Source organism: Micropterus salmoides, unplaced genomic scaffold (genome assembly GCF_014851395.1).
Source record: "Micropterus salmoides isolate LMB-PRFRI ecotype aquatic unplaced genomic scaffold, ASM1485139v1 Ms_hic_scaffold_1, whole genome shotgun sequence".
NCBI lineage: Eukaryota > Metazoa > Chordata > Actinopteri > Centrarchiformes > Centrarchidae > Micropterus > Micropterus salmoides.
The window spans coordinates 3,476,067-3,500,393 of record NW_024040040.1 but is presented as its reverse complement, the minus strand read 5'-3'; the positions used below and the strand labels follow the sequence as shown (position 1 = coordinate 3,500,393).

At 40.8% G+C, this 24,327-nt stretch overlaps 1 protein-coding gene across 1 annotated transcript; it reads left to right on the top strand.

Moving 5' to 3' along the window:
• Positions 1-786: 786 nt before the first annotated feature.
• Positions 787-23,361, top strand: LOC119896196 (NLR family CARD domain-containing protein 3-like). The gene is given in 11 exon segments (XM_038709861.1): positions 787-1,945; positions 3,429-3,543; positions 4,017-4,145; positions 10,565-10,643; positions 10,780-11,008; positions 11,163-12,966; positions 13,048-13,221; positions 16,625-16,792; positions 21,236-21,282; positions 21,448-21,828; positions 21,831-23,361. Coding segments are annotated over 10 exon segments (3,240 nt in total). The 5' UTR covers positions 787-1,945; positions 3,429-3,454; the 3' UTR covers positions 21,971-23,361.
• The last annotated feature ends 966 nt before the right edge of the window (positions 23,362-24,327 follow it).

The window sequence follows — 24,327 nt, the reverse complement described above, 5'->3', positions numbered from 1 at the left end:
TGATGCCTCTCAGCAGCCCTTTCATTCACTTCTGTAATGTCTATTTCAGGGTGTTTTATGCCTTGGCTGAAAACCTTACTTTAGGTTCCTGTCCTTTATATAACGTCCGCTGCCTTCTCTCTTCCCTCAACCTGTTGAGTTTTCTTCCCTTCCTACATTGTCGTCCTCTCTGTATGTCCTGTCCCCCTTTCACTAATCCCTCTCTCTTTCTGTTCCTCTTTGCATGGGTCTTTTGTGTAGCCTAGTGTATTTAATACATTACCAACCATAAATGTGGTAGTCAGATACATAATTCTTACCAACAACTTTAAAATGTTTAATTTATCACCCTAATAATTTTATATATATTACACTTGCCGGTGTTTTACCACGAGGTCCCAGGGGTCAAGCAATTTGAAAAAGAGCTACAGGACCACTTCTTTGATGTCACACCAATCACAACCTCTGTTTCATATCCAATAGACATTCAACAACAACACAATAACAATTGTTGTGATTGGCTTACAAAATTAACCCTGTACAGGACCCATAAGCGTCCCACTCAACCTGAATCCACCCTAGATATTAGCAGACAGCCGTCTGGTAATATAATTATACTGGAATATTGTATTTCGCTATCAGCTTATTAATGTGGTCACAATGGTCTAGTGGGTTTCACTTTCATGACGCCCTAAAGGTGAGTTCGAATCCTGTACAGACCAGTTGTTTTCTACCTTTTTAAAGGGGCTTACTAGTTCTTGTAAGTGCAACATCTTTACTTAAACAGACTCAAAAGACGAAAATGTGTTGAGTTTATACATTTTATTGCAGATATTCAGCCGTTCACAGGAAGGACAATCTGCTCACTTCCTGTTTTGAACATGTCCTGAAACATGAAGCAACCTTGCAGACTGAGGGTTCCTACTCGGTTTCTGACGATGTAATGAACAAAGCGGACAGCTACATATTCTCTTCCTGTTTCCAACAGCTGTCGTTTCTACGACGAACACAGACGGTCACCGGTTAACGGGGCCACTCGTTAAACCGAAACACCGGTCGTCGTGGCGCAGCTTCATTTCTCTGTGATGTTACCGACACACTTTTACGCCTCTTTGCTCATCTTGTTGGCTTATTGCTGTGAGCGGGTTGCAGTAAGTTATAGTGGGATTCAAATTATTTCTGTCTTTCTGTTGGATTTCATATTTTGGTTGGAACTTTACTTTCACTTCTGGTCGTCGTGGCGCAGCTTCTCTTCTCCGTGTAAAAAACATCCCCGACAATAATTTATTCTCCTCCAAGTACTGCTTACAACGCTATAATATTCTCTGTGGGTTTCATGCCGTTTGTGCTGGTGAATCAATCTGTTTATTGGGAATTTGAGCAGCTCTGGTCAGTGACTCTATCAGATTGTTAACAGAAAACATTTCAGAGTTCCAGGAAATATTGTACTTTTTACTCGATTGATCTGACAGCTTAAGATTTTACAAACCAATCTTGTGACCACCTTATAAAATATGATTAATCTAGCAAATGAAATATGAAATGTAGGTAAGCATTTATGTTAACTCATTTGGATTAAGCAAAGTGAAATAAAACCATTTTCTGATATTACACCGCTGTGGTTAAGGTTTGATTAGGACTAATGTCCGTGTATTCATTATAATGGTATTTACTAGTACAGGCTAATATATAACACTAGTACTAATTCTGGCTGGACAAAACAGCATGCACGCACAAAAACAACGCCAAGTCTTGACAAAGCTGAGATGAGTACACACCAGTAAATAAAACCTCCTGTTATCTTATGGTGACATTCTGCCCCAGTTGCAAACCCTTCATACCTGCCTGCATCCATTACAGGTGCAGCTCTGACTCCAGGAAACAGCTCACCGGTGTCGAAGCCTTTTCTCTGCTGCCGTCGAGTGAGAGTCTGCTTCATCAACACTTTGGGCGTTTTGAAGAAACTGTAAGTTGCTTTGTTTGATAGTTTAACACCAAGTTTCCAGTTCCACTGGATTCTGCTCTATACGGAGACGTTTACCAGCACAGGGGAGCTCAGAGTTAATTTCTTCTTAACCTGCTGCGTTTCGACCAAAAGTCCCCGGATCTCTTTTCAAGGAACTAAAAGGTTCCTTCAGCCCACTGTTGTGTGCGTTTCCACCTGTGAAGATTAGGAAAATTAACCAGCTGACGTAGGCCTGGCTGTACACAGCGATGCACCGGCATCATTATTTGTAACCAAGATCCATGAGCAACATTTAAAATGAACATCAGATTTGACTGAAATATAAGGAAGAAGTACAGGCTGTGCTCGACCATTAAAGCAGCTTTTTTGTGTGGGAGTAAAATGAAGAGACGCGCGATAAAGATGTAAACGCTCCGTGTTTGTATAACGCCTTTCTAGTCTTTTACACTACATCTGCATTCAAACACTGAGCCTAAGTGCTCAAACAGAAACTAACATTCACACACAGGGGGAACAGCCCCACCAGGGGCAATTTTGGGTTCAGTATCTTGCCTACGGATTTTGGACATGCAGCCTGGGGGTTGAACCTCAGACTTTCCGATTAACGGGTAACCCGCTCTGACTCCTGAGCCACAGTACACATTTAATAATCACGTGGATAAAACCATAAAGTTCATAAAAGAACTCCAGCAAAGAGAAAGCAACACTAAAATAGACAGTTTGGAAGGTTATTAAAAAATTTCCAGCCGACAAGAGCTGCAGATCAGCTGCAGCATCACGTCAGTGTCGCCTGAGCGTCGGAGGATGTTTAACCAGCTTTATTACCTGCTGTAATCAGCAGTTCCGCTTGTTTTGGAGAGGAAGAGACCGACTTCAGCTCTGTGGAAAAACTTGATGAAAAAACTTCAACAACAACAACATCGTAACTCAGCTCGGCTGTTCGCTGTAAACACACCGCTGCACGCTGGCTGCTGTTTCCCAGCGATACATTTAATGCCGATGTAGCTACAACTCCGGCGGACATCAGCAAACTCGTGTGGCTCTCTGACTGTTGATTGTGATTTATTGGTTTGCAAGCAATAGTGGAAAAGTGGAGCAGTAGCAGACAAACAGCCAGTTAAAGCCAGTAGCCTCTACTCGCCCATTTAGAAATTCACTGCAAGGCAAGCCCCCCAAAGTACTGGTACTTTCGGAAAGTACTATCCCCGGAGCAGGGACTTTTTGGTGGGTAAAATAAAGACCCCAGAAGTAAATTTAGACCCTGTTCCCTTCGGTGGAAACGCAGTGAGTTCCTCCGAAGGTTCCTAGATCCTGGGTAAAGTTCCTTTGGTCAAAACGCAGCTTTACTGTATTGTCTGTTCTGCAGCTTTGCAAAGACAACACAAAAATACAGTAAATACACGTCTCTCAACACCTATATAAGTAAGCACATTAACTTGATTTGAGTTGATGTGCAGATGAATGATTTGTGTTTCCTCTCCAGGTGAAAGTGGATGTGAGTTGAGCAGCATGAGTCAGTGTGAGGACAGAGAGGAGGGAGTCCCTCCCTCTAAAAGCACTCTGTGTGGGGAACATGACAGCCAGACCAAAGCTCAGAGGTGAGATGAGGATCTCTAACTGTCCAGGACTCAAATCGCAGTCCTGGTTCTGTGTAAAAACACATTATGTTCAGCTGAGGATAAAATGAGACTTCAGCAGTCTGAGATCCACAAATCAAGTTCAGCTCTTTTTAGTCTGAAACTTCCTCTTTGGATTTTGTCCTAAAATGCTTCACCTACCAAAGTCTGTAAACAGCAGTCAGGATATTTGTGGTGAGTCTAGAAATGCAAACGTTAGAATACAGGCCAACAGAGCTGCTGCTGATGGAGCCACAGTTAAGTTTTCTATCTGTCAGCAACAGTAAGATCTGCTCAGAGATCAGAACATTTAGTCCTGGTCTGGTCCAATATTTTATATAAAAATGAACGGATATTGCGCTTCATGTTTTAACCTTTCTTGTTGATAGCTGCGAGATTCTCCTGCAGCTTCTGTGGCTGAAGACTAAACAGTTAACTTCCTTTCTGTCTAATAGGATCTATAGGAGACCAGCTTCTGCTGGACCTGGACCTGGACCTGAACCCAGCTTTGTGTCCTTCAAGAGTGACTGGTCAAATGATCGTATCATTGATTTTAAAGGAGGACAACCCTCTGCTGCAATGAGGTCAGCTGTTAATCACATTAAAGTTTTATTAAACCTATGTGTTTATTCACAAACGCTGCCCAGTACAACCCGTCTTCAGCTCTTGACTTATTTTCTCCACACACATGTTCTGACTGTTGTCTGATGACTGCATGAGAATAAAACAGGGATTTTATGGAACGTAACAGATTCTAATTGCTAGAGGTCGAACCAAGCGACGTTCTTGATTGATTTATTACCTCACTGAACCCTTTCCATCCATCCATCCATCCATCCATCCATCCATCCATCCATCCATCCATCCATCCATCCATCCATCCATCCATCCATCGTCAACCGCTTATCCTGCGCACAGGGTCGCTGGGGGGCTGGAGCCAATCCCAGCTGGCATCGGGCTAATAAGTGTTCAATTTTCTTGATCGTTAGTTTGAAGTATTCAATAAGCAAAATGTTCATGTTGTAAATTATGGTCCAGTTTAGAGTAAATCAGATAATAAAGCAAAGCCTGGGATTGACAATTCACTACCACGTCAACTTGTCAGGTGTAGCAATGTGTATCCCTCACTGGCTCCAACCTCTCCCCCAAATAAACAAAATGTTTTCAACAAATTCGAGGCTTCAAAATGGTAGGCTAATTGTGTTATAAATCTGTTTCCAATATAACGTAGTAATTATGTACAAAAAGCTAAGATAACGATTAAGTATAAATGTACCTATAAGTTACCTTTTTATATTGAGTTGGTATTCAACATATTTTGCATATTATAAGTAATCCGTATTGTTTTCTTTATTAAACAACATATATTACATGCTACTGTGATGGACTGGCGGCCTGTCCAGGGTGGACCCCGCCTTTCGCCCGATGTCAGCTGTGATTGGCTCCAGCCCCCCGTGGCCCTGTACATAGGATAAGCGTTAGGGGTGTGCATCTTCACTGGTCTCACGATACGACTTGATTCCGGTACGATTATCAGGTCAGCGCTTCGATTCAGTTAAATTCCTCGATGCACCACGATGCATCACCTCAAGGGTTGGAATAGGAACCTCATTACGATTATGAGGCTACAATGCAATGAACAGGATAAAAATGTATTTTCCTTACTGTGTGACTATTTGGTACTTTTAAAGCAAAGTATTTGTAACAATCCAAAGTAGTAATAGTAGTAATGAAATGCAGCTATTTAATGATACTTCATATAAATGTAGCCAACATTGCATAGCATTATTACATTACTACAGCCTTATTACTGACCTCTGCTGTTGCTATTTTTATTTGTGAGGCTGCTGTTATTAGTAGAGAGTCAGATATGTGTTGAACTACGCACTCTACAATGCTCCAACCAAACCACCTTCACTCCACCTTAATATATCTGTTCCTTTTTTTGTCTCGTCTAGTGTAGTTACATGTTTGTGTCTTAAAAGTTGATTATTGTAATCTTGTATTAAGCACCATGGGCCTTGAGAAACAGCATTTTGTTCATTTGTGTAGTCGTTATGTGGATGAATGACTGGAAATTCTCTAAGCACCACGAGGGCCAAATTTAGAATTTTTTGTGAACAGACTCCTAAAAATATGGTAAGTCCATAATGACACTTAACCTACTTAATTAGAAAATGCTTTCAGACTTTTGCCAAGGAGGCTCTCAGGAGTGATGGTTAAAATCTGTAATTGTGAATCTAACTGCAAGAGCAATTCCGATTGGCAGGAAATATAAATCAACCATTTTTTAAATACATTCTGCCATTATGCATTGTGACGTTATTGTGCATGTGACACTTGTAGTAACTGGTGGTAACAGCAAATGCAGTTTAATACTACAGGTAAAAGAAGTCTTGGGCAGCTAAACTATAATCCAGGCAGAAATTTGTGGTTTTCCATTTACGTAAGCAGTAATGATCTGAATCTATGCTGCAAATGGCATGAGTCTGGAAACCGCAAAAGTGGAAGGAATTGGTGTAGCCTGCAGTTTCCACCTGCTGCTTTTCAGATAATAGCTCTAGAAATGTGTCTGCTTGTGACTCTTATATCGCTGCAATATTTCAAACTGGTCCGCTGTCAACTTTTTGTTGAAAATGGCCATCGTCTTGTTTTGTAAATGCATTTATGATAAAGCAGTCAACACTAGTCTCCCTGACCAACACATTGCATTTCCTGTGACTGTGAAACAGTGAGCTGCAGCACACAGCTCTCCTCTCCCTTCCAAACACTAGCTACCCTCCAGGCAGTCAGTGGACATAAAGTTGTTCCTGTGATGTAGAGACAGAGCTCAGTTAAAACTCTATGGATGAAAGATACTTTTGTTACAGATTAATAACTCACCACTCTGAAACTCTCGCTCCAGTCCATGTTGCTAAGCTGGTCGGCAACATGTACAACAAAAGTTTTTTTGAAAATGAAACCATGTAAACCTGTTCTGGTACAACCCCTAAATAGGATTTTGAACCTGAAAATGAGCAGAATACCACTCTTTAAGACTAGAAAAATAACACTACTTGATTAATCATATACAATATTGCCTAATGATTCATTTAAACAACAAAGAACTGATTTGTTTTGTCCTTATAACATTTTAAAGATTTCATTTTGCCATGAAAGAATGTGCTGTTTGGTTCTCTGCATATTTAAAAACACAAAGACAGGGAAGGACTTGTTGCAGATATCGATTGGCGTCTACAGTAGCCAATAGCGCTGAATGTGTGTTACACCCCCCCACCCTGTCATGTAGACTGTGCGTAATGGTTTAGCTCTCAGTGAGTAAACACTATAGCTGGACCAGGACTGAACACAGCCTCCAAGACCGACAGAGGCTAATTTTGAAGACAGGGAATACAGCACTGAGGTGGTTTTTTTGCGCCCTGGGGCAGACTCAGCTAATAAAGGACAGCTAGCAACACTGCTAACCTAGCTAACTAGCTACAGATACAGACACATACAGTTAGTGGTTTAGCAAAAAGTAAATGTATCTGTCCATCAACTGCTCACTTGGCTCCAGCTCCGGTTCTGGAGCGCAGCTCTCTGACGTTGTCCTGGCCTGAAAACCTCCAGTAGAGTAGTAGTGTAACTCCCAGTCTAACAAGTAACACTTTCTATTCATCAGAAAACTCCGTAAATCCCAGAGAGTTGAGGCAGAGCAGCTGGGAGACACGGAGAACTTTAATGTTAAGCGGAGGACGCAGGCAGCTGACTTGCAATGTTGACAGAGCAGCTGCATTAGCCACAGAACTAAAACTGATAGATTTTGCACTGTAGCACGATATGGAGGACTGATCCTGACAAATTCAGAAATTTAAATGAAACTGAAAACACTGTCTGTCAGAGTGCCGACATGAAAAGGGAAGGAAGACGTTGCTGGTAGTACTTTATTCAAATAGAGCTTCTAAACAGCTCAGCGCACTGAAGGAAACCATCTGACTGTGTGAGGAGCAAGCTTGTTGATGTGTGCAGGCAGAGTAGGCCTAGAGCTCTCCTGTCTGACTGGTCCACCAATAGGGGAGAAGTTCACCCCTTGAGACGCAGCCCCTCCTCATTTACATAATGAGGCAGAAATGCATAGAGAAATGTAAAAAGGACAGGCAGAAATAAATACCATGGGTGAAAATAAATAAGGTAAAAAAATACAAAGGAAGAATAAAACAGACAAAAATATTAAAACACACACATAAATAAATACATTTAGAAGTAATTAATAAATAAAGTAGAAGATTATAACAGACAATAAATAAATAAGGTAATTATTACAAAGGCGAATTAGTAAAGCAGCTAATTAAAATATACTGTATATACATTTATGTCTCCTTTATATAATTTAAATATTTATTTCTTTATTTCTGAATTTGTCAGGATCAGTCCTCCATAGCACGATAGTACCAATCTCTCTGAAATGGAAGATCGTGGAGACATTTTAATCTTTCACAATCAAATATCGTAATATCGCCCACCCCTAGATTCATATAAATTGTTTTACTATTTAAAACAAAGTTTGCAGAGGTTGCTATTGCTAGGCGGAGGCCCTGTAGTGAAGTTAAGCCCAGGGAACTCACTCTCCCAGGCCGCCAGGGAGTCTGTGGTTAAATAAGAACATGCTTAGATCCGCAAAAAGGGGATGCCAGAAGCAAATGCAATAACGTAACTATCGGCACAAGCATCTGAAGATGCTCATAAGAAACTGACAAAGAGAATGTTGCTGGTGAGGTCAGAATGATTGAATTTGGGTTGTAAATATGGACAATCTAGTAGGTAAGTGTCAGGAGGAAAGGAGATAAGCAAGGGGCCCAGAAAGAAGACACACATAGTACCTAAATATCTGTCAGCAAGGACATTATTGTAAGGGCAAAAAGACACGTGCATATGGACGGCAGTTCAGTTCTGCATTCTTGGACCTGTTTGGTGTAAACTCAAAAAATAAATTACTTCTATCGAGCTTTATTAACACATTTATTCCACGTACTTTATACAAGGTTATTGTGACTCACTACCAATTTGCACCAGCATCCAATATACTTGTATGAGCTTTGCATTGCTGTCCATAGTATTACTGGTGTCAATACAAGCTGGAGGGACTAAACCAGACAAGCTGGTGAACCAACACAGTAAACTGAAAGCTGCACAGAATGCAGACTAGACTGTTGATTCTTTGGGGATCAGCAGTACCACCAAGACTTTAATGAGAACCCACCTGATTCAAATTTATCAACACTTTAACTCAAAGATGTACAGTGGGGGGAAAAAAGTATTTGACCCCTTGCTGATTTTGCAGGTTTGCCCACTTACAAAGAATGCAACAATCTACAATTTTAATCATATGTACATTCTAACAGTGAAAGACAGAATCCCAAAGGAAATTCCAGAAAATCACATCATATGAATTTATAAAAATTGATAACCATCTGATGAGGAAAAACAAGTATTTGACCCCCTGGACAAACAGCATGTTAATATTTTGTAGAAAAGCCATTGAAGATGTAAATGCTCTGTATCTGTATAACGCCTCTCTAGTCTTCCAACCACTCAAAGGGCTGTTACACTATATTCACCCAATCACACTCTGAGCCTAAGTGCTCAAACATAAAGTAACATTCATACACCGATGGAAAAGCCAGCAATTCGGGGTTCAGTGTCTTGCCAGAAGACACTTCAACATGGAGCCTGGAGGAGCCGGGGATTGAACCGCCAACCTTCTGAATAGTGGGCAACATCTGCCCCAATATCAATATACTTTGTGCATACACTTATATGAGAGTCCTCCTACTGATGGTGACTGCAGGAACGATGTGATTGGTAATGAACAGTTGACACAAAGCAGTTTTTAAGTGGGCACCTTCCTTCCTTGATGTTTCATTGATGAACCCAGGCTTCTCAGGCTTTCCAGGCTTCTCAGGAGGGCTCAACGGTGACCTCTGGCATTCCAGAACCACCCTCTTCTGTGTGATTCTGGCCTTCTACTTCAGGGCCCAACAGTGATCCTGGCTTTTCATCCAAAGCCACTGGCTTGGCACTGACTAGCCACACTGAAACGGCTTTTCTCTGTGTATGAGGTATGGTCGGCATAGCGTACAGGTTTTGCTCATACGCCTCGTCAACTGAATCCTCCCAGGTAGGGCTGTGCGATAGGACAATATTTATCGTTTGAAGGTAACGTCTATCGTTTACAGTAATGCTCATTCATCATTTATCTTGTGTCGTATATTCAACACTTTACAAGGGGACGACGCTTTGCACCGCAGTGAAGGTAGTTTTACTGATATCCAACTTAAAACTAACTGAGGTGGATGGATTATCTCGGCAAAGGAGAAGTGCTCACCAACACAGATTTTGACAGATTTGTGGTCAATATTTGAGAGAAATAGGACTTTTGTGAACATAGAGAAAGTCTCAGATCTTTGAGTTCAGCTCATGATGAATGGGGGCAAAAACAGAAGTGTTGCGTTTATAATTTTGTGTAGTGTAGTAAGATTAGAGCTTGAGAAGTTGCGCTGTCTCGTGGCTATGACTTCACCATTGCACATGTTTCTGTTTTTGTCTTTGTGTTTGTAATCTCAGAATTACTATGGTTGAAACTGTAAAATCAATGCTTTATCTGATCTGGAGGTGATGTGCAGCTGAATTGTTTTAAAATCTTGTATCTCTTGAACTGGTTGGGTATATTTTGGTCTGGTAGATGAGGAACTAAACTATTGGCAGTGGGAAAGTTGTTAATCATCTTTGTGTTAGTGTCTGTGACTTGGTGGCTTGGCCTATGGGCTTGGCCTGATAGTTTGGTAAGATACATTAAGCGCTATAGCATGCTTTGTGTGGTTGTTGTGAGCTTTGTTGTGGCTTTGTTCCCTTGTGTTGTGCGTGTTGGGACGACTTGGTTGACTAGTGAACAAATGATCTTTACCTTGGGTTTGTCTCTGCGTGGGCAGACATTTTGAACTAATTCTTCATGATTCCTCCACAGTGTCGACCAGGAGAGCTCAGAGGTTCCCAGTGGTCAGTCTGCCCAGCAGCATCAAACACACCTGGACTCCATATTTATGGTCTGTACATGTACAACAACTACTTTTAGATATTTTTGTTCAAAATAATCTCCATGCTGCACTTAAACAAGTGGATTGTCAGTCTGTCCATTTGGTTTTAGTTTGACTGTGTCCTTCATATAATATTCTGTTCCAGCTGCTGGAGGAGAACATTGTCACTTTTGTGAAGAACGAGCTGAAGCAGATCCAGAAGGGTCTGAGTTCAGATTACCCAGAATGCTTGGAGAGTCAGAAGGAGGATGAGGAGGTGTTGGAGGGTAAGGAGGAAGAACAGAGGAGGAGCAGCAGAGAGGCATTTCTGAAGATCACACAGCACTTCCTGAGGAGAATGAAGCAGGAGGAGCTGGCTGAGCGTCTGCAGAGCAGTAAGAGGATTTCTCTAAAGATTTCACCCGCTGGATAAACGGGAAGATGTTGATGTCTCGGAAAAATGTTTTTATATGTTTTTTGGGGGGAATTAAATTGCAATTTTTACTTTATAAATCACTTACTAATATTATTTGTTTTGTGTTCATCCAGGACCTTCTGTTGTAGATTGTCAGCAAGAACTCAAATCCAACCTGAAGAAGAAGTTCCAGTGTGTGTTTGAGGGCATTGCTAAAGCAGGAAACCCAACCTTTCTGAACCAGATCTACACAGAGCTCTACATCACAGAGGGAGGGACTGCAGAGGTCAATGATGAACATGAGGTCAGACAGATTGAAACAGCATCCAGGAAACCAGCCAGACCAGAAACAATCATCACACAAGAAGACATCTTTAAAGGCTCACCTGGAAGAGATGAACCAATCAGAACAGTGATGACAAAGGGAGTGGCTGGTATTGGGAAAACAGTCTTAACGCAGAAGTTCACTCTGGACTGGGCTGAAGACAAAGCCAACCAGGACATACAGTTCATATTTCCATTCACTTTCAGAGAGCTGAATGTGCTGAAAGAGAAAAAGTACAGCTTGGTGGAACTTGTTCATCACTTCTTTCCTGAAACCAAAGAAGCAGGAATCTGCAGCTTTGAAGAGTTCCAGGTTTTGTTCATCTTTGACGGTCTGGATGAGTGTCGACTTCCTCTGGACTTCCACAACAATGAGGTCCTGACTGATGTTACAGAGTCCACCTCAGTGGATGTGCTGCTGACAAACCTCATCAGGGGGAACCTGCTTCCCTCTGCTCGCCTCTGGATAACCACACGACCTGCAGCAGCTAATCAGATCCCTGCTGGGTGTGTTGACATGGTGACAGAGATCAGAGGTTTCACTGACCCACAGAAGAAGGAGTACTTCAGGAAGAGATTCAGAGATGAGGAGCAGGCCAGGAGAATCATCTCCCACATCAAGACATCACGAAGCCTCCACATCATGTGCCACATCCCAGTCTTCTGCTGGATCACTGCTACAGTTCTGGAGGAGGTGTTGAAGACCAGAGAGGGAGGAGAGCTGCCCAAGACCCTGACTGAGATGTACATCCACTTCCTGGTGGTTCAGTCCAAAGTAAAGAACATTAAGTATGATGGAGGAGCTGAGACAGATCCACACTGGAGTCCAGAGAACAGGATGATGATTGTGTCTCTGGGAAAACTGGCTTTTGAGCAGCTGCAGAAAGGCAACCTGATCTTCTATGAATCAGACCTGACAGAGTGTGGCATCGATATCAGAGCAGCCTCAGTGTACTCAGGAGTGTTCACACAGATCTTTAAAGAGGAGAGAGGGCTGTACCAGGACAAGGTGTTCTGCTTTGTCCATCTGAGTGTTCAGGAGTTTCTGGCTGCTCTTCATGTCCATTTGACATTCATCTGCTGTGGTGTCAATCTACTGTCAGAAGAACAAACCACATCCCAGAAGTCTGAAACAAGAAAAGATGAATCTGCAGTGACACAGTTCTACCAGAGTGCAGTGGACCAGGCCTTGCAGAGTCCAAATGGACACCTGGACTTGTTCCTCCGCTTCCTCCTGGGTCTTTCACTGCAGACCAATCAGACTCTCCTACGAGGCCTGCTGACACATACAGGTAGTGGCTTGGAGACCAATCAGGTAACGGTTGAGTACATCAAGAAGAAGATTGAAGAGACTCCCTCTGCAGAGAAAAGCATCAATCTGTTCCACTGTCTGAATGAACTGAAGGATCGTTCTCTAGAGGAGAAGATCCAACAGTCCCTGAGTTCAGGAAGTCTCTCCACAGATAAACTCTCTCCTGCTCAGTGGTCAGCTCTGGTCTTCATCTTACTGTCATCAGAAAAAGATCTGGACGTGTTTGACCTGAAGAAATACTCTTCTTCAGAGGAGGCTCTTCTGAGGCTGCTGCCAGTGGTCAAAGCATCCAAGAAAGCTCTGTAAGTGGGATTTATTCATCATTAAAAACGAACTTAAATGCTATCCTTCAACTTATTCCTTAATTACTATTGTCTCTCCAGACTTAGTGGCTGTAACCTCTCGGAGAGTAGCTGTGAAGCTCTGTCCTCAGTTCTCAGCTCCCGGTCCTCTTGTCTGAGAGAGCTGGACCTGAGTAACAACAACTTGCAGGATTCAGGAGTGAAGCTGCTGTCTGCTGGACTGAAGAGTCCACACAGGAAACTTGAAACTCTCAGGTCAGCGTCTTCGTGCCAGTCGATTAATGGTCAATTAAAATCTCATTTACATGAGTGGATAAACAGCTAACCTTTGTATGATTGTGTCAATAATTTGTTTAATATAACAGATTTATTCTAAACTTGTATGAACCAAAAAGTTACACAAACAAACAAAAACGTACAGTATTCGCAGGTGGAATGCGCTAGGACTGGTTTTAGTCTGGAGAGCCAACCAGTTGTCGCTGTCTGGTGGCTACTTTGATGCATTCAAAGGCCTGTTGGGAAAATAGTTTTGTTGTGTGCTGACTTTAAACAAGGCACAACCTTCTGTCACATACATTGAAAAGCTACTGTACATGTTAACACCATTTTGCTCACATAATATAGCCCATAAAATTAGACAGATTCATTATGGCAATGGTTCCACATATTTCTGCCCATTTTTCATTAGATGCCAGTGTTGTCACATGGTAAACAAGGTTAATTTGGTGGACAAATAAGTTCTTCATGTCATACAAAACTGACGGAGCAAGCTAGCACACGGATTACAAGAATACTTTTAAAGGCTAACGTTAACATTATGTTAACATTATTGAACTTTGTAGTATTCACTGCAGTGCATTGAGAATGTCTAAACAAAATGAGCATTTATTTCGCGATAGTCTGATGATTTTCTAACTCACCACGTAGTTGATCACTTAGTCATCAATGTTACTGTTTGGAAGCTAGATCCAGACAGTTTGGAAGCTAGACAGACCTTTTTCTAGGAAGCTGCTCCTACAAATATCTACACCATCGATACTGTAAAATCAGGATCACTCTAATCAGTTTAACACATTGCTCACCTCAACGTTACATCTACTTGACTTGAAATGTACATTAAACTCAAAACAGCATTGTAGACAATGGTTTGTCCTTGTAATCCATGTTTCCATTGCATGGAAAGCCTTTGGATATTGCTGCGAATTGTTCTGAGTCCCCCTCCTAAATTATTATCAAAACACAACACAACAACATAATTTAATAATGCATTGCATTTAAACAGCACTTTTCATACACAAAAAGTAACAGTAGCCTACTGGTCCTACCAGGCCGGACATGCAGTCTACCAAATATGTATCCCTGTCCATAATGCACAGATTATGGCCAACTATCAAGTATTTTGTTTTGGGTATATTTCACATCATGACTAATAAAAGGGGTGAATATGGAGAATATCTAGTACACTAGTGCTTATACTGTTCATTAAGCATTACAAAGAAGTGTTGCATCAAAGAATGTACTGTAACTTGAGCTAAAGTTAACAGGAACGGGTTTTTATTAATAATGTAATTTAATAAAACTTTAAGTTTCTGAAAATATCCTGTTACAGAAACAAGTTACTGAAACATACTAAAACATTACATTATGTAAATGCTCCATATTTGTATAGCGCCTTTCTAGTCTTTTCGACCACTCACCATTCACACACATTTATACACTGAGCCTAAGTGCTCAAACAGAAACAAACATTCACACACATTCATACAATTCGGGGATTGGGCAGTATCTTGCCCAGGGACACTTTGACATGCAGCCTGGAGGACCTTCCGATTAACGGGCAACCCGCTCTTGCTCCTGAGCCACAGCCACCCATATACAGGTGCTGGTCATATAATTAGAATATCATCAAAAAGTTGATTTATTTCAGTAATTCCTTTCAAAAAGTGAAACTTGGATATTATATTCATTCATTACACACAGACTGATATATTTCAAACGTTTATTTAATTTAATTGTGATGATTAACTGACAACTAATGAAAATCCCAAATTCAGGATCTCTGAAAATTAGAATATTACTTAAGACCAATACAAAAAAGGATTTTTAGAAATGTTGGCCAACTGAAAAGTATAAACATGAAAAGTATGAGCATGTACAGCACTCAGTACTTAGTTGGGGCTCCTTTTGCCTGAATTACTGCAGCAATGCGGCGTGGCATGGAGTCCATCAGTCTGTGGCACTGCTCAGGTGTTATGAGAGCCCGGGTTGCTCTGATAGTGGCCTTCAGCTCTTCTGCATTGTTGGGTCTGGCGTATCGCATCTTCCTCTTCACAATACCCCATAGATTTTCTATAGGATTAAGGTCAGGCCAGTTTGCTGGCCAATTAAAAACAGGGATACCATAGTCCTTAAACCAGGTACTGGTAGCTTTGGCACTGTGTGCAGGTGGCAAGTCCTGTTGGAAAATTAAATCTGCATCTCCATAAAGTTGGTCAGCAGCAGGAAGCATGAAGTGCTCTAAAACTTCCTGGTAGACGGCTGCGTTGACCTTGGACCTCAGAAAACACAGTGGACCAACACCAGCAGATGACATGGCACCCCAAACCATCACTGACTGTGGAAACTTTACACTGGACTTCAAGCAACGTGGATCCTGTGCCTCTCCTCTCTTCCTCCAGACTCTGGGACCTTGATTTCCAAAGGAAATGCAAATTTACTTTCATCAGAGAACAAAACTTTGGACCACTCAGCAGCAGTCTAGTCCTTTTTGTCTTTAGCCCAGGCGAGACGCTTCTGACGCTGTATCTTGTTCAAGAGTGGCTTGACACAAGGAATGCGACAGCTGAAACCCATGTCTTGCATACGTCTGTGTGTGGTGGTTCTTGAAGCACTGACTCCAGCTGCAGTCCACTCTTTGTGAATCTCCCCCACATTTTTGAATGGGTTTTGTTTCACAATCCTCTCCAGGGTGCGGTTATCCTATTGCTTGTACACTTTTTCTACCACATCTTTTCCTTCCCTTCGCCTCTTATTAATGTGCTTGGACACAGAGCTCTGTGAACAGCCAGCCTCTTTAGCAATGACCTTTTGTGTTTCCCTCCTTGTGCAAGGTGTCAGTAGTCGCCTTTTGGACAGTTGTCAAGTCAGCCGTCTTCCCCATGATTGTATTGCCTAAAGAACTAGACTGAGAGACCATTTAAAGGCCTTTGCAGGTGTTTTGAGTTAATTAGCTGATTAGGTGTGGCACCAGGTGTCTTCAATATTTAACCTTTTCACAATATTCAAATTTTCTGAGATACTGATTTTGGGGTTTTCATTAGTTATAATCATCAGAATTAAGAGGAAAGAACACTTGAAATATATCAGCCTGTGTGGAATGAATGTATACATTATACAAGTTTAACTTTTTGAATGGAATAACTGAAATAAATCAAACTTTTTGATGATATTCTAATTATATGACCAGCACCGGTACTTATATAGTTATCAAGACATTTCAAAAGCTTGAACTTTGTCTTTGTCTCTTTTGTCCCAGATTGAATGTACCCTTCTGATGAAACAACTGGCCCCAGCCTGGCCCCCTCAATAAAATTGGTAAAGAACCGCCACTTGCAGGACCCTCAGATGATCTGCCACGTGTTCTTTTGTGTGTTTACAGGCTGTCAGGCTGTCTGATCACAGAGAAAGGCTGTGCTTCTCTGGCCTCAGCTCTGAGCTCAAACCCCTCCCATCTGAGAGAGCTGGACCTGAGCTACAATGATCCAGGAGACTCGGGTGTGAGTCAGCTGCTGGCTGCTGGACTGGATGATACACACTGGAGTCTACGGTATGAAGTGGCCTACTGCATCCACAGTCAGTCAGTCTGATAGAGCAGGGGTCTTATAGAACTGTATGTAGGAAAGGACTCCTAAAGGTTGTGTACGGACAAAACACAGGAAGTGCGTGTGCACAAAAATATTTTAGTTTTTAAATATTAAAATGTTACTTGATTGATGATGTTGACGAAACGCAAAAGGTGAAACTCGTGGAAGTGCAACGCCCGGACCATCTGTGGCGTGCACATAACCGAGAAACCAGTGTTCCCTTGTATTCAGCACACCACCTGCGGTATGAATAACCACCCTACTAAAATGTCACACAATCATTAATGTCAGTGCACAAGTAATGATTTTAACTCACACATTGCGAGCATGGTAAAACTCAACGCTTGGCGATCTCTCTGTGTATCCTGAGAGTGTTGCTGAGCAAATGAGAGAGAGAGCAAGCGGCAGGACATGACGGTGAAAGTTAGCAAAGAAATATTAGCATTTAGTTCCAGTCTGGCAATAAACGCGCAGTGTAGGTCACAGTGTGTCCCTTAATAAGTCTGTAGTTTGTAAGTGAAGGCACTAGCTAACATCCCCCCTGTAAAGTTACAACACGTTTTTTGGCTGTTATGTAAAGTCACCTAAATCAGTAACGAAGTAATATTAATTAGCTCAGCTGTATGTCATTACTAACTTACCTCCTTGTCTAGGGTTGAGAACATCAATTACAAGCTTTGACTAAACTGGTGTACAGCTTTGTCCTGTATACATACTGTACATCCTGAATCAAATTTATATTTTAGTTTTAAGAGGAGTCTGAAAACTGTTAAAGAAAAGAAGGACCATGGCGCTTAGATTAATGAAGTAAATTAGGATGCAAACTGGTCCTTTTAAGCTTGTTAGGAGATGTTTCTTTTGGATTTTAATGTGCAAATTCAATGCTAATTATCCAGAGATTATGCATCAAGATGCATCAATAATCATTTTTTATAATAATAATATCGCATCACAGCCCTCTGAATTGTAATTGAATCATGAGGTGCCAAGAGATTCCCACCCCTAGTCTATGCCTATAAATGGTCAGGGAAATGCCCCTCATTAATATGTACTGATTGCATAAAGATAAGGAAAGCAAATTCTGACAGAGGCTAAAAAAGTACACCCCTCACATTTTGTAAATATTTGATTATATCTTTTCATGTGACAACACAGAAGAATATACACTTTGCTATAATGTAAAGTAGTGAGCTTGTATAACTTGTATAACAGTGTAAATTTGCTGTCCCCTCAAAATAAAACATCACACAGCCATTAATGTTTAAACCACTGGCAATAAAAGTGAATAAGCCAATTTCCCTCCCCGGTGTCTTGTGACTTGTTAGTGTTACAAGGTCACAGGTGTGAATGGGTGCGCATCACACCCTTTAGCGTCAAATAACTACGTTTTGTCACTTTTTCCAAAGGCGTTGGTATTGGATGCCCTCAGATGACAATGGACTGCTATGTGATGTGTTATTTTGATGGGACAGCAAATTTAAACTGTTGTACAAGCTGGACACTCACTACTTTACATTGTAGAAAAGTGTCATTTATTCAGTGCTGTCACATGAAAAGATATAATCAAATATTTACAAAAATGTGAGGGGTGTACTCACTTTTGTGAGATACTGTATGTAAGACACACTGGTGCATAATTTTAGATTTTTCTCCTTGAAAAAAGAGTCAACCAAATGCATTCCACTTGTGTTTAAACATTTATTTAGGCTACACTCCACTAATATGACCTGTTTTATACAATATAAGCGGTACACTAAAACATTTACTCCATAAATAGGGGAGGTTTATTTAGAAAATGTAATCCAGTGCAATTACTAATTACTTATTTAAAAATATAATCCATAACATAATCAAAGTACCACAAAGTAAAAGTAAAGTAATCTGATTACTTTTAGTTACTTTTGGATTATTTCAATGCCAAATTGGCAAATGAGAAGTATTAATGATGCATTGCCTGCTCAGTGTATTATTAGTGAAACATAGAATAAAAAAATCTCCTATTCCCAAAATCCATATTTAAATGTTTTTATATATGTTTTGCACTATATCACCACTATGGCAGTATCTCACCCATCAATGACAAAAAACATTGTTCTGTAGGTAGCTCTTGATGACATTTGGAAAACCATTTTAAGTTGTTGATGACTCATTCTGACTTTGTTGCATTCATTTAGCGTCCAATGAAAAGATTTCTCTATGAGCTGTTGAAGCATAGTGTTTTTTCACTTTTTTCAACTTTTTTCACTTTCACTCTCTCTTTTCACCCTATGTGTTCGCTCCGCTCTTGAGCTACAGAGTGATGCATCTTACTTGTACAAAATCTTTGTTGGGAGTTGCACATAAGTTACCCTCAAGTCCACAAGCACACAACATCATTGTTCCACATCTTACCATCAGGACTAAACGTTGAACTGTTGCCGGTGTTCTGACGATCTATGCTGCCTTGCCGAAAAATGCTACCATAGGGCAAATCGATAGACTGGACTCTACTCGGCCCTGCTCCGTTTTCCATTGCTGATAGTACCCAGAGACTTAGATTGTCGTCATAGCAATGCCACACACAATTGCCGCGACGTAACGTTCAATGCGACACACACCAGCTCTTAAAATATATCTACGCTTAAAACGTTTCAATAATGCAGCGGCTGTGACGGCGGGAGCAGAGGGCTCTGTGAGCGGGCGGCTGGCCGGCCTCACACGCTTCTCTCGTGGGTGGGCACAGGCTTCCCCTGCAGCCACTTGAAGAGCTCCTCAACTCCGACAATATTCAAACATTTTTGTTCTGCCATCACTTCTTGTAAAACTGTCAATATTCGAAATCTACACAGCTGATTTCTCACTTCCAAAACTTGTCAAAATTGGATTTACTGATGAAATTCCATTTGAAAACTGGATAACTTTCTGTTGAGATTATTATTATTATTATTATTATTATTATTATTATTAATAGTGAGTATTCTCTCTGACCAGTCAACATTCTGTCATGTTTTCACGTTACATTTTAGTATCGCCTCAGCTCGCTTGGAACCTTGCTAGCGGTGAGGTGATATGAAAAAAAGTACCTGGAAGCAGGTACAACATTTCTACAATGGAAAACCAACAAAGGCGAGTTGAGCCAAAGGGCCTCTAATCAGACTAGCCTGGTTTGAGGGCGTGCCTGACCACGCTAGCCGCTTGGCAAGCTTTATGACGCGTTTTCATTGTGACGTCACAAGTAAAGGAAGTGAAGGGCTGGACTACAAACCAGCTGTTTTCAGAGCAGAGCTTTCTGTGGGAGATGGGAACTCCCTTTGGGCTGGACTTTGGTAAGTATCCTCATTATTTAACGCTGTTACATGCAATCCGTTGCTCCCCTACCCCGGTTATATTTTTCCATACCATTTTTACAAGCAACACATTACATCCACAAACTAGCACACAGCATATGGCTCAAATACCATAAGGAAACGAACATCTGATAACAATATATGTACTCATATTCGCATGACTGAGGTATCAAAACCAGTATCAGTTATAATGGACTTTGTCCTCATGTTCACCTTATTTATGAGAATAAATTGCACTGCATGCAAGTATTAATTAATATGATTCCTGAACAACCTGTACAACATTTTTGAGATGTTCTTTTACATAAACAGAAATCTCTGTTTATTATCCTAAATAATGGTTCTTTTTGTGTGCACTGCAAATTAACTTAGAAGGGTTTTTTTGTGCACCTCCAGAGAATAAAAAAATATATTGTTTCATTGGCCTAGAATGCTTATTTTATACAAGAGAAGCCTATCCATTTCAAACCGTTTAATCCTTCTGCTATGAGTCGCTGTTTCTCATTGCTCTTTATGGTAAACTTAAATCTCCAAGCATTTTTCCATAAACTCATTATTTCTGCTTTAAATGTCAATGTGATCAAACAGGACGTGTGCAGTACAGTAGAAACAGAAGTGATCCTGACAGAAATTTTACTGCTGTAATATACATTAGAGAAATAAATTCAGCAACAAACCATAGTAACATGAACTTGCACAAAGAATTCCAACGGATGAAATGGTACTGTTTCTATCAGAAAAAGGTTTTCTGAAACTTGTGATGTTATGGGGGGGAACCAGTCTTGGAGTCTCTGTCACTTGGTTATCTGGCAGGTTTGTAGTGGGACTCATAATGGTGAATGGATGATCCAAAAAAAGGTTTGTATGTGTTATCAGATGTTGTCCTCCTCTTTCAAACACACCAATATTCTGTCGGTTGTTCTCAGTATATGAGGAGAGTGAACAGATGAATAGGTTTGGAGGAGAGCAAGGAGGAGGAGGCCAGATGCACGTATTGTGTACATGTGTATAAGAGGAATGTAATATTCATGTTTCATGGTTAAAGAGGATGTTCTGGACTGATCCCCCTCTTCCTTTCAGGATGGAGCCTGGTGGAGTCCAATGGTTGACACCAGGTCTGAGGAAGTGTAAGTGTGTTTTTCATTTGATTCTTGAACAAAGCAGCACACATTCAACCATCTTCAGACTATGACATCACTATTTCAAAGCTCTAATGTCATCATCAATGTGTCAATCACTGAACAGATGATAGATCAATAACTACTGCTGTGTTGTCTCGTTCTCTCCATCAGATTCCTGTGAACTCACATTTGACACAGACACAGTAAACCGAAAGATCCAACTGTCTGACAACAACAGGACGGTGACACGTGTGGACGAGGTTCAGCCATTTCCTGATCATCCAGACAGATTTGACTACTGGCCTCAGCTGCTGTGTAGAGATGGCCTCACTGGTCGCTGTTCCTGGGAGGTTGAGTGGAGTGGAGGAGTTGATATATCAGTGAGTTACGGAGGAATCAGGAGGAGAGGAAACACTAAAGACTGCAGGTTTGGATGGAACAGTCAGTCCTGGACACTTTTCTGCTCTGATGATGGTTACTCTGTCTGTCACAATAAGATAGGAAGATCCATCTCCTCCTCTGTCTCTAACAGAGTAGCAGTGTATGTGGACTTCCTGCTGGCACTCTGTCCTTTTATAGCGTCTCCTCTGACACACTGATCCACCTCCACACCTTCAACACCACATTCGCTGAACCTCTTTATCCTGGCTTTGGGTTCTGTTATGGTGCCTCAGTGTCCTTGTGTTCGCTGTAGGAGGGACAGTCTCCTCCTGTTAGAAAAATATTCTCATTGCTGAACAGATCACAGTTGAATCTTTACAGGATCACAGTTACAGAAATCTTTCAAGTTATTGTAATAAATTAATCACTGAACTTAGTACAAAGTTATTCAAAGTAATTGCAAGTGGTATTATGTCTTCTTGACCACAAGGCAGAGCTAGTGCCTTCACTAAAACTAGACGCTTGCCACTTCCACTCCGTCACAGCGTGAACTCTTGTCGGAGTCACCCTCACAGCCAAATTGAGCTCACCAAACCCGCGTAGGCTATAAATACTGCGGCCAACTTTTGGATGAACTACCCTCTTCCCAGCGTAAATAGGATCTGACATTAAAGTAAACACTGGGGATCATCTGAGCTGCCAGAAGAATATCACAAGAACTCATTTCTCATCTCACTAAATGTAGGGCTGCAACTAATGACTATATTCGTAGTCGACTAATCTGTTAATTATTTATTCGATTAGTCGACTAGTCACGATTATTTTTGTCACCCCCTAACTCTAATTAAACCATTTAACAAATTAAATATCTTTCAAGTGAATTACTGTTCTCCAACACAGCCTAACTGGCTAACGTTCCCATTAACCACAACGCCAGGGGTAAACCATCCTATAATTCACTGGTTTACACTAACTTTAAAAGATTTTTGCTTTGGAACTATATAAAATAAAAGTAAATCAAAATCAAGGACTATAACCACAACTTTACACTAACAATGTAATGTCTATTTAGAATAATAAAGCAACAGCCCCCAGGCAATAACTCAGTAGAGAATGTTCTGTAGGCTACATCACGAGCCAGATGTTCTAATAACTTTTCTAAAGCTGGGTCTATGACATTGCGAGCATTGTGTTGGACAGATTTGTGCAGTGGTGTTTATGAGAGAGAGAGAGAAACACGTCGACTCATTTTTATATTTAAATTCCATGTCTGTAGTTTCCAACCTCGTAGAAATGTGAGTATTAGCAGAAAAAAAGGACAAACGTGTTTTAGCAGTACAGGTTTTCAAAATGAATTTAACAAATACTATTTATAACCAAGCAAATGGTGATCTATAAATGTTTATTGACATTGGACCTCTTCTGTATGTTAGGTAGAGAGCTTCATCATCCCTTGACTATACACACATAATAAAACTTCTATACATGAATTACGTTTGCACTGTATGACTGACAATGTACTCATCCCAATTAGTAAAGCTGCACTGGACTACGATGACTATGATGTTATATGTGTGTTTTATTTATTTATTTATTATGTATGCTTATTATGGTAAATGTTTCTCTATTTTATAACTGTACTAGTCTACAGGCCTCTGCAAAGAAAGTGTTTTAAAATTGAAATAAATATGTGCGTTCTCCGACTGTTGTCTGCCTACCTGGTCACAACAGGGCCCTGTTTAAGAAATTTTGTGAAAACTCTAAATTTGTTAAGCTTGAGATGAGGGAAACTAGGGGTAAACTGTTTCAGAGACTGATATCAGATAAAATCTTGAACAGTAACTACGTTAACTTACGTGTGGTGGCAGAAAATTGATTTTAACTATGCACATACAGTATATTGAACACCACACTATATACAGTATGTCATTGTTGTAAATATTTGATTATATCTTTTCATGTTATAACACGAAGAAATGACACTTTGCTACCATTTGCTGTCCCCTGAAAATAACACATCACACAGCTATTAGTGTCTAAACCGCTGGCAACAAAAGTGAGTACACCCCTAAGTGAAAATGTCCAAATTGGAGACACAGATAAACTTATTTGGTTCAGGTGGGTGTCAACCGTGTGTGGCGGCAACCAGGGGAGGAGAACAAAGACAAGAGGGTCTTGCCTACAGTCAAGCATGGCCGTGGGAGTGTCATGGTCTGGTCTGACACCATCTGAACCAAATAAGTTTATCTTGGTCTCATCAGACAGGACATGGTTCCAGTAATGTCCTTAGTAGTGATGCATCGAAATGAAAATTCTTGGCCGAAACCAAATATAATTACAAAATTTGCCAAACACCGAACAAGTACATTAAAAAAATTCTTTTACCACTGCATAAATTAAATAATGAAAATGTGCTTCATACTCAGTGTTTCGCGAAGGATTTGGAGAGACTTTTAATGGACACGTAATATGTTTTATACTTTGTGTGAATATAATCCAATTAATCTTATTTCCAACCTTATTTTGAAAACCGGACTTTGTCACATGTGTATCTAAGAAGCTGAGGGTAAAGGTGATGGACTGGCCAAGCATGTCTCTAAACCTAAACCCTATTGAGCATCTGTGGGGCATCCTCAGACAGAAGGTGGAGGAGCGCAAGGTCTCTAACAT